Source organism: Psammomys obesus, unplaced genomic scaffold, assembly GCF_907164565.1.
Source record: "Psammomys obesus unplaced genomic scaffold, mPsaObe1.curated_primary_1811, whole genome shotgun sequence".
NCBI lineage: Eukaryota > Metazoa > Chordata > Mammalia > Rodentia > Muridae > Psammomys > Psammomys obesus.
In genome coordinates, this window is record NW_026596039.1 from 16,848,694 (window position 1) to 16,863,938 (window position 15,245).

General features: G+C 48.4%; 1 protein-coding gene across 2 annotated transcripts in view; it reads left to right on the forward strand.

Annotated features, from left to right (window-relative positions):
- The window catches only part of Tmem266 (transmembrane protein 266), a 105,434-nt gene that overhangs the window by 43,026 nt on the left and 47,163 nt on the right, over positions 1 to 15,245 (forward strand). For both annotated transcript variants that reach the window (XM_055621726.1, XM_055621727.1), the window contains exons 2-3: positions 6,931 to 7,064; positions 9,908 to 10,096. In XM_055621726.1, the coding sequence (XP_055477701.1) occupies positions 7,027 to 7,064; positions 9,908 to 10,096 (227 nt within the window). In that variant the 5' untranslated portion in view covers positions 6,931 to 7,026. The remainder of the gene's footprint in view (positions 1 to 6,930; positions 7,065 to 9,907; positions 10,097 to 15,245) is intronic.

A 15,245-nucleotide genomic window follows, 5' to 3' on the forward strand; every position in this document is an offset into this window, starting at 1 on the left:
GCACTGACATGGAGGCCCACAGCCATCTGTAACTTTGGTTCTAGAGTATCCAATACTTTCTATTGAACTTTTTAGGTACCAAGCATGCATGTGGTACACAGACATTCACGTAGGCAGAATACTCATACACTAAAAGAAAATTTTTAATTAGAATAAAGAGTAAACAATGAAATAGGCATAGGTGTTGAATAGCCATTGCTCCAAAGATGAGACATTGAAGGGCACAGGTATATAAAACGGTGTTCAGTGTAGCCAGCCATCACCAAAATACATAAAGCCCACGAGCCATCTCCACACAGCTGTTAACATGACCTCATCAAAAGTCACAAGATATGTAGAGGAGGGAACCCTTGAACACTGTGGGGTTTTCAACAACCAACCTGAAAAACACTGTAAAGGTTCCACAAAAATTAAAGATACTTTGTAATTAAGCAATCTTATTTTTGGATATAGACTCCAAAGAAATCAAATCAGCATCTCAATGCGAGCTCTACAGTCCCATGTTCACGCAGCATTATTCACAGCGACTGTAGAAACACTGAATCAGCCAGTTTTCTTTTACTGTAAACATTCCTGAGATAACCAACTATCGAGAGAAGAGGTTTAATTTGCCCTGTGGTTTGAGGTGCCAGCTCCTGATCATGCAGACCCATTGGTGTTAAGCCAAATGTCAGATGGTAAAACTGTTGACTTCATGGCCGAGTAAGTTAAAATAAGGGGGCCGAGATCCCACAACGCCCTTTGGGGGCCTTCTCCCCAGTGACCTAACAGCCCTTCCCTCTTAAAAATTGCATGAAGAGGTAGTAGCGACATCCTGGTGATCAAGCTTTTAATACATGGGCCTCTCCAGGTCACCTAAGATCCAAACCACAGGGGCTGGAGAGTCGGCTCAGTGTTTAAGAACGCTTGTGGCTCCTGTAGAGGCCCTGGGTTCCATTCCCGGCATCCTCACTATGGTTCATGACCATCCATAGCTCCAGTTACAGGGAACCCACCACCCTTTTCTGACCACCACGGACATCAGACAGGCATGTATGTGGTGCACATACATACATGAAGGCAAAACATTCATGTACATAAAATAAAATAAATCTGGAAAAAAGGTGGAAATTATAGCAGACCGCACCGACAGATGAACTAATGAGAAAATGTCTCTCTCACACACACAGCAATATTATTTAACCTTAAGTAGACAGAAACCTGCCACTTCAACAAGGTGGATGAATCATGAAAACATTGCGTGGGGTGAAATAAAGCAGACATGGAAATACAGTACTACAAAACCTCTCATATCAGAATCAAAGCAAAAGGCTGAGTTCACAGTAAGCAACATCTGAATAGTGGTTACCAGGAACTGAGCCATGAGAGGCAAGGGGAGACACGGTCACACAGTAAAAACCTTAAGTTCTAAGACAGTGACTACTAGAGAGCTAGTATCTACCATGGTGGCCAATGACGATGATCGTTTCCTTGAAGTGTCCTGATCACCAGTGCTCTCATCACCACCAAAATAACTGTAAAGATAATAACACACATGACTGTTCTGTGCGCAGAGACAATAGTTCATTTGCTTTTGGGTTTGAGATGGCCGTCTCGCTGGGTTCCCCGAAGCTTGCCTCGACTGCCAAGGCTCAAGTGGTCCACCTGCCTCACTCTCAAGTGTACCTGAGGCTACAACCACAATACCCATCTCAAAACCTTTTGTTTTGGAGCCTTGAATCTGTACAGCTTGCCAAATCCTAGGTCCTTGGTGGTACTGTCATGCCCTCGTCCTACGGGAAAGACCCAGACTGTGTTCACTGTCCTTACTGCTTGCAAACAGCTTTCCTGGCGCTGTCCTTCTGTCTCCACAGCCTGGCCAGAACATGTTCTTCTGATAATTCCACCCAGGGAGCTTGGCAGACAGTTAGCTTCACCTGCCAAAGAGAGATGCAAGTCTGTTCTTTACCTTGAGCAGTCTTCCCTGTTCAGATCAGAGCGTGGTCTGTGCGTCAGTAGATCTGTTTCCAACAGAAATGCAAACTTTCAGGCCCTCTCCTGCCCCCACAATGCTAAATGAGAAACTTCATCGGTGAACCCAGCAATCTGGGATCTACCGTAAGCTCCCAAGTGAATGTCGTGCCGGAGAGGTTTTTGAGAACCACTGATCTAGAGGGTCAGAAGCCCCTGGGACACTTACAGACTTCTCATCTTTCACCTGTGAGTTCGGGCTGACATTTTTTGCAGAGTAGCTGATGAATCTATATTTCCCAATGAGGCAGAGTAAAACTAGATAAGGCAACCAACAAAATAGGCATGACTGCAGCAAAGGGGCTATCATTTGATGTAAGGATGAAGAATGAACCTAGGGACCTCTGAGGACAGGGGAGCTGGATTAAGGCATTCTTTTTTTTTTTTTTTTTTTTTCTCCATTTGGTAGGTGAGGAACTAATTTGATCTTAGAAGCCCCTTTAAACCCCTGGTCCCAAGGACAGCAGATTTGCTTCAACAATGATATCAGTAAATAATACGGGATCAACAGGTAGAAGATCCTAGAATTTTACCGCAGCCGAAAGGCAGCTTCCACCCACTCGAGCCAGACAAGTCCATCTTTCCTCTTCTACTTTTAACCAGGTTTATGAGGCAGCAGGTTTGCACTTCAGATGTTCATTTATAGAGTGCCAGACTACACCTGCTTCGTGCTAGGCTTGTACTTTGAGGGTGGTTTTGTTTGGAAAATATTATTTTTAAGTAACAGCCAGACGAAGTGTTCCTGTCATCTTACGGCATTGTCTCCTAAAATGTTCTGCTTGCTCGGGGCCAGAAGTTCCAGCCTCAGTGGCTAGTTACTGTCCCTCCAATCTGACTCTACCCTCTTCCTCATCCTCTCCTGTCCCTCCCCATCCTCCCCTGTGTTTAAGAGGCAGGTGACCCTTAAAGTGACAGCTCCACCTCTTCTCTAGGAAACTGCAGCTGCCTGTCTGGGACTCTGCTTCCTACCCAGGCCCCTGCATCATAGGCATAGTGACTCCGCGAGGCTAGCTACAGCAAACACCTCATCAGTCATTTCGGAAGCTGACGAGAAACCATCAGCTTCTGAAAACTAATAAAAAAACAAAATATTTTTTTTCCTCTATAAGAACTATCTTAGTCTGCTCATACCATTGATGTGGGAAAGTTCGTATTCAGAGAAGTTGATTGATAAATAATGTTGAAATTAAACTCACTATTTTGTAAACCTAATGAATGAATAAATGGATCTGGTAAATTACCAGAGGCTGTTAATGTCATAAAAAGAGGGACGGTAAAATAGCATGTGTCGCCAGCTGGTCTTTAATCCCAGTACTCAGGAGGCAGAGGCAGGAAGATCTGGGTGAGTTTGAGGCCAGCCTGGCCTACAGAGCAAGTTCCAGGACAGCCAAAGCTACACAGAGAAACCCTGTCTCAAAACAAACAAACAAACAACACAAAAAAAGAAGAAAGAAAGAAAATATTGACATGGGATTGATGATAGTTTTGTGGTATGCTTTTTAAAAGAAGTTTTGGTTGTGACCCTTAGCCATTACTAGCTGAACTGAAAAGTGAGTGGTAGGGAGGGACTTTTCTGGGGAGGGAGGAGGAAGAGCAACAAAAAAGAAGAAGGAAGGAGGAGGGATAAGTAACATTAAAAATGTTTGGAAAAGCCATAAGGAATTATACTACTTTATGAATACTTAAAATCATACACACACACACACACACAGTGAGGTCACACCAATTGGGCTGACAATCCATCCCAAAAAGAAATCCAGAGAGTATTTAACAAGCATTCTAGTGGCAGGCAGGGAAAACTTCCTTTGAGGCGTTGCTCAGGGAGATTCCCAAGATGATGCAGGCTGTTGCTTCTGCCCTTGGTGCCTTTGGGAAAAAGAAGGTACGACCCTGTTACTGAGGACACCACACATTTTGGATACTAGATTTAGAGGCATCAATCTGGGTCTGACCTTGAAGCCTCTTAGAGCACTAGCTCTTAGAGTTTCAGAAGGAGCCAAGTAAGCTGCCAACGAAGAAAAGCAATCAATCGTCCTACCCAGCTCTAACACCAAAGAGCCACAATAGCTGGGATGGCAAGATGTTCTGCAGTAATGACACGTACAACATGGAGGTGCACAGGAGTCACCTAATTGGAGTTAAGTCCTGATCAGCATGAGGGGAATCCATGCCTGGGACTGTAAATTCAGCCAAATACCTGTGCCTGGTGAAGCCATTTAACCTAAAGACCCTACTCCTGCCAGTTTCCTAAACCAATGTCATCTCTAACTGCTCCCATCCCTCAGTAAAGAAGCTTCTTTTTGGAGCAGGCGGACACAATTCCAGAAAGCACAACTGGTCAAAACGCAGAGAACAACTAACTGACTGTGGGATTGATGAGCCTACAACACATCAGAGCATCGTAGAGAAGGGGGTAGATCTAGCGGAAGAACCAGAGAACTAAGGCAGTTGCTCTAAGAGTCTCTTCAAAAAAAAAAAAAAAAAGGAAAATAGAGAAGACACTAAGAAGAGTGAAGAGAAGAAAATTAGAGGAATATAGTCGTGGTAGTTTGAATGAGAAGGGCCCCCACAGGCTCGAATGTTTGAATACTTGATCCCCAGTAGGTGAGACTCTTGAGGAAGGATTAAGAGGTGTGGCCTTATTAGAGGAGGTGTGTTGCTGGCGGCAGGCTTTAACGTTTCAAGAGCCCACACCATTCCTAGTTCCCTCTCCCTCCCCCTCTTTCCCCTCCCCTCCTCCCTCCTCCTCCCTCCCCTCCTCCCTCCTCCCTCCTCCCTTCCTCCCCCCTCATGCTTGTGGATGATGTCAGCTCTCAGCTCCTGCTCCAGCACCATGCCTGCCTGCCTGCTGCTGTGCTCCCCACCATGACAGTCATGGACTTTAACCCTCTGTAGCTAGAAGATAAACGCTTAGATCTGCAAGTTGCCTTTGCCATGGTGGCAAAAGAAAAGCAAAACAATGATCAATATATGAAATTCTCTAAGAATACAAGTATTGTATAATAACAAATAAAGGAGCCTTGTGTTTCTTAGCACTATATATGGAAATATTTTCAGATCAATATGATGATATCCAGGATCTATTACAATTTAATTCAAAATAATCTTGAGGGTCAGGGAATGGACAGGCATAGAGAAGAAACAAGATTGTTTAATTGTTAAGTGTTGAGGTTGGGTGTCAAGGACACAGAGGTCTACTATACAATTCTCTACAGTGTTGTACAGATTTGAAATTTTCCATCCAAAAAGTAAAATTAAAGTTTTGTACAATTTTAATTTTTTTCCTTTTTGCCTGTTTCATATTTACCATAGCATATTGTTCTAATAGCATGTATTTATTGTTTCTAGTTAAAGAGTCATCAGATTTTCTTCTTCTTTAGTTAGGTATGTAGAAAGATTGGGGTTTTCTATATTCTAAGTTGCCTGCCCAGCCAGACTAGGAGATGTGTGAACAAAAAAGGCTACCTATGGTCTCCTCCACAGGGCTGCTATCATGTTTAGCGTTTCAGGTACTCATTTAGAAATGGCGGTTTGCAAACACCCCATCTTGGAAAGAATTGCTCACCAAGCTCGCAGCTGTGGGTTTCTCCTCTCAGGCTCCATTGGCAGTTGAGGTTAGACAATCCTCTCAAAACCAGGGAGACATAGTGAGAGAGTTTATGAAGATGGGGAAAAGTTGAAATTGTTTAAACCTTCATGGTGGGGCGGTAAATTTTATAATATTTACTGTATAATTAATATATAGCCCCAAGTAATACTGTTAAGGGGAATCTTCCATTTAATAGTTAGACCTCTTTGCTAAGGTCCACTGAGGTGAGGTAAAACCCATGCCTTGGTGAGGAGTGTCCGCAAGACAGCTCCCAAACTCACATTGTCCAAATTGTCTCTGACTCTTTGTCTCAAGTTATTTTACCCCTGATTAACTTCCCGTGTCAAATGATTGCTGAATTGAGCTGAGAGCTCTCACTGTCTTTCTGGTTGCGCTAAGTCCAGCCCTTCCCAGGGTTCCTCCCACATCATGAGAGCGAGCTCATCACTGACCATCTGTTCCTGGTGCTTCCTGTCCTGAGAGTCGGTTTCCTTCTGTGTGATGGAGCCACCCTCTGCCCTTGTCTCTCTAGTGGAGAATGAGGTTTTATCCTATGAGGAATTCTTGCAGGAACAGCAGTTTGTGGCATGGTGCAACTTACAGAAGGATTTCCCCTTTCAGTAACCTCCACAGTGGCTTGTCTGGAAACATCCAGAAGCAGGATCTGTCTGCCTGTGTCTTCCCTACAGGACTCTACCGGCTTTCAGGGGAGCCCTCTGGGGCATTGTCACATTTACGGTAGAAAAGCTTACATGGTTTACCTTGGTTGCATTTGGAGGGAAAGGCTTTATATTTAGGGCTCTGAATAATTTTTGGAATGTGATCAGGTTCGACAGATTGTGCCACCTTAGTTTATAACAGTGTCCAATTGCAATAGTAAAAGCCAGCATTTACATAGTTTGCCTCTGATCCAAGCATCTCCTGTGCATCTGTCATTTAGGTAGTTCGGGTGTTACCCTGGTTTGCCGATGGGGAGACAGAGCAGAGGCAGTAGGTGTGAGCGAGGTTGTGAGGGCTAGTTCCCCTTAGCTGCTGTCCGGCTTTCTCACTGAAGACTCGACTGAGAGGAGGAGACAGAATTACCACTCATGCAGAGATTCGGGCAAGCACCTTAGTGGGAATAACGTGGGTAAATGAGGAGGCCTGCAGGGCTGGAGAGAGGGAAGCACGAGACTGCCATTACTTCTCCTTGGCATTACTACAAAGATCCATTCAGCAGTGCCATCAGAAAGTGCTGCATGAGAGGCAGGCTAAGCCCTCCATTTTTAGATGAGATTAGGAGAAATTCAGTCTGGCGTCTGAAGGTAATAAATTCCCATTTATCATTTCAGGGCACTCTGTTTTCATGAATCTTGTAAAAGCCTCACTTGGAAATGCTAAGATCAGGCTTAAGGACAGCTGAGCCCCACTAGAAGTCAAGAATACCCATGGCTTTGGTTGCATCTTTCAACATGACCAACCCACAGTAAGTACCACCAGGATCTAGACTATTGCCGTGAGCGTCTCACGAGATGAAGGACTGCTCCTTCAGACAACTGAGGCAAACCTCAGAGGAAGACTAGGAAGAGCTAAGATTGTAATAAAATGGGAAATGCAAGGAAATTTAGAAATCATGAAGTTTCTAAAAGCAGACTTTATGAAGCCAGGCAAAGACCTCTTAAAGGAGAAGAGCTTTCAGTTCCTAAAACCCAAGATGCCATACAGGCAAACCACTTAATCTTAACACGTGTTAGTGCGGTAAGTCATCAGGCAACTCCCTGGTAAATAATACCAAGATAAAAACAATAGTCATTCTTAAACGATGCTGTCCTAGCCCCTACGGCTGAGTGCTGGCTCCTCAGTCCCCAGAAGCATGATGGCTCATGGGTGCATTCTCTCCGCCAATGCAGTGCCCTGTGACAGTCTCGTCAACATGGCACAATGCAAGATCACGTGGCTGGGTGATCAGCTAGATGGATCTGCTGATCTTGCCTGGGATCGCCCTTCACTGTGGGGCTTTGTTGTAGAGCTGCCAGCTGGCCTAGGTGAGAACCGACGCTGTTCATCCAATAGCAGAGGCCCGTCACTCTCTGCTGGGATTGTTGGTGGGGTTAGATCCAGATAAAAAAGTCACAAGTGCTTCTAACATTTCTGATGGTGTCATGCCTACTATCCTCCCACTGACCAAAACAGGTCATGTGGCTGAACACACCATCAGGGTTTGGAAATGCAACACACACACACACACACACACACACACACACACACACACACTTCCTTTTGATGGGAGAAGCTGTAGTGCCACATGACAAAGGGGTTGAAAGGGTGGTGGCTACCCCTTCAAGAAAGGCTGGGTAGAGATAGCACCGCACTTTAGCCCCCATAGTGCTCTCCACACGCAAGACCAAAGCGCAGGTTCACTGACTAGGCTGTGAGCTAGTTTCACTTCCCCCACAGGGAGCTTCTGGTCTCTGCTGAGAGAACCATGTGACCAGAGATGGTGCTGAGCCGCTATGGCCACTGTCAGAGGTGAGCTGGAGGGCAGGCATTCGAGGAGGGCAGATGTAATTTGTCCCACACTTGTTGGACTTGAACCCTGCCAGTTTCAGAACCAGAACTCCAGCATACTCTGAACAGCCCACCGATTAGAAGGTTCAGTTTGTTCAATTCAAAAACCTCGTTTCCGTGATTAGTCCCTGAGAACAAACCCAAACTCCAAAAGCCTGCGCTTTTCAGGAAACATCTGGGGTAGCTGGGATTCCCCCAGAAACACCCACTCTTTTATATCAATTGTCGAGAGACACAGAAACTGCACATCTGATGACTGTTCTGTCTGAAGCTCTTGAGTCATCTTGTAAATGTCATACTGTGATGAGTACTATTATATGTGCTTGTCAGGGAGAAAAAAACCAAAGGCTTAGGGGGGTGTTGTCTATACAACAAATCTGGGCATTGGGAATTACCTGGTGAATGTGGGTGCTCCAGTAGCCCAGCTGCAACCCTCGAATAATCCAAACAAAGAAGGCTGGGAGGCAGGCTCAGCTCTGAGCACCCCAGGTAGCTGCTACTGAGTGTTACCTGTTGGCTTTCAGACTGCTGGAGACATTTGGAATTTTAGAGTTTTCCCACAGAGAGCAAGTGGGGCTGGCCATCAGAAGCTCCTCTCAGCCGCTCTGTGCTTCTTAGACCCACAGCAGAACAGAGCGAAAAGAAACAGCCTATTTCAGTTAGAGAAACTGAGGCCTGGGGAAAGCACCACAGAAATTAGTACCAAAGAGCAAAACCCAAGAGCAAATCTACAGCAGACCGGCTCCCTCAGTATCATCACTGCCTTCTCGTTCCCCACACACAGGCCCTCCATACCCCCAGATGCTAAGTTTTTACTGTCTCGTGCATACTGCTTTCCTTTTTTAACTTGGTAGTGTGGCCAGAGACACAAGACTCAGCCTCTCAGATTCTGCAGGATGAGGCAGGGCCGAGAACATGCAGGAGGGACTAAAGATGGAGCCCCAGGCAGGGCCAGCCCAGGTCTCCAACCCGGCATCTTCCATCAGGAGAAGTTCAGTAGCACAGTGCACAGCCGTTGACCATCTTGCAGGATAGTTCTGTCTCTATCCCTACTATACCAGATGCCAGCCATATTAAAAATGCCTCCAAACCCGACAAGACTACTGGTTGTCTGGGAGGTGGCCATGCCCCTGGCTTTTCTGTGCTAGTGAAGCTGTGGGTTGGTCTTAGTGTAGAAGGTAAGCCCGCCTAAGCCAGAGACAGACACAGACTCCTCAGTTGGTTCCCAATTCCCTACTCCCCAGTCTTGAGAATGGAGATATGGTGAGACCTGTTTGAATGGGAAACATCCTAGGACATCAAGGACAGTGTCTTAGCTGTCCTTGGTTCTCCTCCTTTCCACCCCACGTCCCCCATATGGCCAAGGAGGCTTGGAGTGTATACCAGCTTGAGTATATATCCAGATGGGAAGGAAAGTACCTTCTATTACTGTGCCACCGATAATGGAACCGTTGCAAAGATCTGCCCGCAGAGATTCCCAGTGTATCACTGCAACAGAAAGTGCGGTGGTGCCGGCTGCTGAAAAGCAGAAGCTGTGCCTTCTTTCTGGTTAGCAGAGGGTCCGTGCCTCCCTTCATGAAGGATTTTCCCCCAAAACTCGCATGTTCAGGTGCTTCCATGCGCCCTGGCTGGTGGGGAATAGGGGACTGACCAGGCGTGGACCAGCTTCCTATGCCTTCATGCCCGTCCCACCGACAGAAGGAAGAGGATATACTGTCCTCAGGGGCTAACCCTCCCCTGTCGCTCCTCCTCTCCACCCAGACCTGCCACTGAAGGAGGGATTTCTGAAGTGGAGATTATCTCCCAACAAGTAGATGAAGAAACCAAGAGCATTGCTCCCGTGCAGCTGGTGAACTTTGCCTACCGGGACCTGCCCCTGGCTGCTGTGGACCTCTCCACAGGCGGCTCGCAACTCCTTTCGAATCTGGACGAAGAGTACCAAAGAGAAGGGTAGGTTCTGGCATGGCCAAGGGCCTCTTGCGTAACTCTCCATGTTTCCATGAGTACCTCCCCATGAGGCAGCAGCAGAGGTAAAAGAGGCCAAGCAGAGGCCGGAAGTTGGCATTAGGTCACTGAGGCTCTTTTTGCACTTTTTGCACTCAGACATGATTTCCTCAGAGAAAGACTTTGGGGACAGCAAAAGGCCCGTTGCTGCTGGACAACCTCTTAACTCTTTTGCGATGTTTGCTTAGAACTTGGATAATAATAAGATTTCTCTTCCGACTGAAATGAACCTTAATATTCCTTCTACCTCACGCTGTGTACCTCACAGGGGCTGGGGATGTGCTCAGGGTTACATAGCCCACACAGGATGGACTTGGACGGTACTTTACTCTGCACACAGTGACACTGGGTGTCTGGGAACTGAGCAGAATCCAGCGAGGGGTTCTGCAGACGCCGTCTCCCTCCCTGTCCATTGAGAGCCCACAGGGCTGCTCTTACTTTAACTCCTGCTCATTAGTCCGATCAGGGCCTTTGTTTCCCATCTAGCTTCTCATCAGCCTGGTCTCTCTTCAAAACCATGGTGAGCTCTTCCAGCTAGGGAGAGGCAAGGAAGCTGAGAGTTTGGTGTCCCATTTTGTTTGGTTTGGTTTGGTTTGGTTTGGTGGGGGGGGGTGTTTAGAATGTTTAAGGCCACGGAAGAGCAGACGTACATCCTCGGCTTACACTGTGGCTTAGACTTCTAACTCAGCTAGGCTTTCCCCGGTTCTGTCCTGTGGCTTTCAGATACGGAATTGTAAACACTGGCCTGCACCTAAGAGCCGGTTCTGGGCAACACTCCCAGGTGCCTGTAACCACTTTAGAACACGCTGGCTGCTTTAAACACAAAAAGGAAGGGTTGCCGTGCATTTTAGAAGCAAAGGAAAAGCCAGAGCTAAGCTGAATTTGCAGAGCTCGCATTCCCCGCGTCTGCTTCCCCAGTGGGGCACCCCCTTCCTAAGATCAATCGCTGAACAACTGGGAAGCTGTGCACCTGCCTCTGCGACAGTGACGCCCCAGTGCCCTTCTCGGAAAATGTAATCTTTCCAAGTACCGTGAACACAGCTGGCAGGACCCTGGAAGAAAATGACAGGCAAATCAATAGAAAAGTCCCCAAAGGGATCAGGGAGATGCTTTCAGGGATAAGAGTGCATGTTCCGCAAGCATGAGGACGTGAGCTTGAATCCCCAGCACCCAGCCCTACAGGCTTCATGTGCCTGTAACCGCAGGGGGCAGGGAAAGGCAGATCCGATCTGGAACGCTCACTGAGCCAAGAGCTTAGCCAAAACGGTGAGCTTCTGGTTCAGTGAGAGGCCCTGTCTTAATAAGGCAGAAATGCACAGCATATGCCTGAGATCCTGCTCTGGCCTCTGAGTGTACACACATAGGCGTATACACACACACACACCCCTCACACTCACATGCATACATCATACATGACACACATGATGGACGGAAGGAAGGAAGGAAGGGAGGGAGGGAGGGAGGGAGGGAGGGAGGGAGGGAGGGGGGGGGGGAGAGGGAGGCCAGGCAGTATTGACCCAAGTAATCCAAATCAGACTGTGGAGCCTGCTTTTCCCTGGTATCCGGTGGCTTAAAACCTGAGCTAAGTCCTGAAGGGCCCAGAACCAGCTGTGTGTATACATGGCTTTTGCAGCCATGCCCGGCGGTGCTCAAAAGGACCACAAAACTGAGCCCTGCTCTGCTTCCGCCCTCTCTGAAGTTCTGCCTGGTGAACTCCAGTCCACCAGTCAGCGGGGCTTTCCCTGGGCACCCAGAGAGTCGCTGTGTTATTGCCCTCTGGTGGGCAAATGAAGTAGTGCAGCCTCCGGAAACAGGACCATGCTCTGGCCCTTCTGTCCTGAACTGATCTTGATCAGGTCCAGTTCAAGCTCATAGTTAAATGGCATGGAAAGAGATGGGAAAACCTTTCGGAGCTCTGGTCCAGAGCCCACATCGGCTCCTGTTGCTGCATGGTGAGTGCACCACTCTGTGGGTGTGCCCCACGCCGGTGTGCACACCACAGGGTGAGCCTCATTCCCAGGCCCACACTCTCCAGGTTGACGGAGGCCTGGCTCAACCATTCGCTTAGCCCCTGCATTGGCTGTGTACAAAGCAGAGGCCTTCGATCTGATCTGGCTCTCCAGGTGTGCTCCAGTGCAGTCTTGTCCTGTAAATAGGAAGCCCAGGAAAAGAGTCACTGGGAGTCCTCGGTGGGAGCCTCATTGGGAGCCCCGTGGCAGCCAGACTGTATCCCAGAGGAAGGAGGAGCCAGGCATGAAACAGAAGCCAGGGTGAAAAGGACCAAGCCAAAGCACATCTCGGTGGGAAGGAGCTAGGATGCTCTTGGCTCTCGCCTTACCTCCCCACTCTTCCCACCACTTGTTTTCAGCCTGGTCCTTTCTGAAGCAACACAATCCAGATGTGAAGTTACAGTTTATGGTGCTCATGGTCACTTCTTGTCAGTAAAACCTCTTCCTGCTGGGGAAGGAGGTACAGCTAGGAGTGGAAACCAAGGGAGATTAGGGACCCTAAGGCGTAGCTGCCCAGTGACTCATCTGCTCCTGCATGTCCCTGGGGTATGGTGACAGCGTTTCAGACTCTGGGACTGTTAGGCCTGGAGACCTCAGAGCGTGAGGCCTGTGCTCAAGGTCACAAGATAGCGTCGATCAGTGCCATGTGTCCCCAGAGCGCTTCCAACAGCGACTTTATACACACTGAACAGCGCTTCCCCTCCCCGAGCCCGTGGCAGCCACCATTCTCCGCCACCCTTAAACGAGACCATTCTGGACATCTGGTGCAAATGAGAAGGTACAATCCTTGTGTTATTACGATAAGCATTTCATGTAAGTATACTTTCCTCAGAGTTCACCCGTGGTAGAGCATGGGCCAGAATTTCCTTTCTTTCGACCAGAACAGTATTCCATTCTTACATGGTCCACACGCTTCCTCATCTCCTCGTGGACACAAGCGTGGTGTCCACATTTTTACCTATCGTGGATGGTGCTACTGTGAACAAATATGTCTTTGAGACCCCGTCTTTGTGTCTCCGAGGTGTATAACCACAAGCGCACCTTCTGGGCCTCACCGTGCAGGTCCTCAGAACATCAAAAGCTAAAGCACCACCTTCCGTAGCAGCTGTGCCAGTTTACGCTTCCGCCAACCCCGCATGAATGTTCCGTTGCCCTCTCCCCGCACCAACAACTGCTGTTGACCCTCTGAGGTACGGTGGGCCAGCCTCCTACTTCAGACAGAGCCACAGGCACAGGTGAAGAGCTAGTCTCAAAATACCCAGAAACACCCTCACAGACACACCCAGAGGTGTTCTCTACTACAGAATATCTTAGACGTCTCTAAAAGGATCGAGAGTGTGTCAAGGAGAGTCAGGATCAACTGTCACTTAGCCTCTGTCCTAAGACACTGGCCTGCCATGCGCTCAGGTAAAGAGCTGTCTGTTGCCTTCAGGATTCACCTGTGCTGTCAGGCAGCTTGGGCTTAACGAGGAGAAGCGGACCACCACTGCCTCAGGCTCCACCCAAGCCTCACTTGGTTCTCGGTTGTGTTTGGCAGTCCTCTCTGGCTGCTCCACTTTCTTTCCTGCCCTCAGCGGCTGACATTCTCTACCACAGCCCCAGACGGCACGGCACGTGCTGCACCTCCAAGCTCTTCCTTCTTCCCCTCCAGGCCTGGCCTCCTCTTCTGAGCTCAGATTCCATCACCTCCTCCTTCTCAGACCCTGAACTCCCTCATCTGCAGCCTCCCCACCATCGGTGTGCCGCCCTCCTCTGTCCTAACCTCTACCCTATAGCCCTCACTCCTCTCTTCCTCTTTGCAATCACACTTCACGCAAGCTTCAGTGACGCCTGCTCATGCCTCCACCTCCTGCAGTCTGGCTGCAGCCTCTTGGATGCCAGACCGCTGTTCTCAGGGGCATGATGCCTAATACTGGATGTAAAATCACCTAGGTGACGCATCTCTGGGAGTGTCTATGAGCATGTTCCGAGAGACATTTAACCGAAGAGCTCAGATCCACCCCGAATGTAAGTGACGCCATCCCCCATGTGTCTGTACCAAATCTCCCTTTCAAACTCACAAGTTCTTTCTGGACATCTTCATGGGGATCCCCACATGCCTTTGAGTCCTGACAAATGTCAATGGAACGATTTAGTCTTCTTGTCCTCAGTTAGCTACATCTTTGAAAGGAGATGCGTTCCCATCTCTGTCCACATAATTCTATTTTCTAGCCTTTTTTAGTGATGGCACTCAAATCCAGACTGAATAACCACAACCTACCCACTGTGGCCATCACAAACACAGCATGTCCCGAGAAGAACTCAAAGTGGAACTGACATAGACTGCTGGGCCGTACAAGTTGCTTGGTCTTGGTCCTTTTTACCAAAATAAGCCGTGACCTAAGGCCCTTCCTACCTCAACAGGAACCAGTGCTTCCAAGACGCCTTTAAGCTCCCTGACGTCTCAGTCACTTACAGTCACCTGCAGTCAGTGGTCTTGTTCTCCCTTGCTTTGACTCACTCTGGTGGCCATGAACTTAACTACGGCTACTTTGAGAATGTGAGTACCCATTCCAAAGGCACCCGGGAAGCCAGGACTCATGCAGTGTGGGTTCCACTAGGGTGAGGATGGAACGCCCCCTTCTCCCTCAACCCCTGACTTTGGGTCACGCTGGCCATGTGCTTCTGACACTCTCCACTCTGCTTCTCCTCGCTTCTCACATTCACCTCCTTGCATCCAGGTCCACAAGTCAAACCCAGGCGCGGCCTGGCACATCATGCCAGTGGTATCGCCCTTTCCCTCCCTGTGTCTGTTCCCCTCTCCACCAAATGTCTCTCTCCTTCAGGAACAATGACACAAACCTCCATGTGAAGCCACAGAGGGGAGCAGACCATCTGGGGAGGCAAGGGGGGTGGGGTTAAGGGAAGCAGAGGTGCCAGCCCCAACTGCCAAACTCTGATGACAAAATGCTGTGAGACCAGCTTGGTTCTCTTCCTCGTACCTACCGTACCCTCTGGTACCGACTCCTGCTCTCCTGTATTGCCTTACTTGTCTGCTTTACTTTCTTCCTCCAAGTTCTGGCAGCTAGTTGCTGTGGACTGTGCAT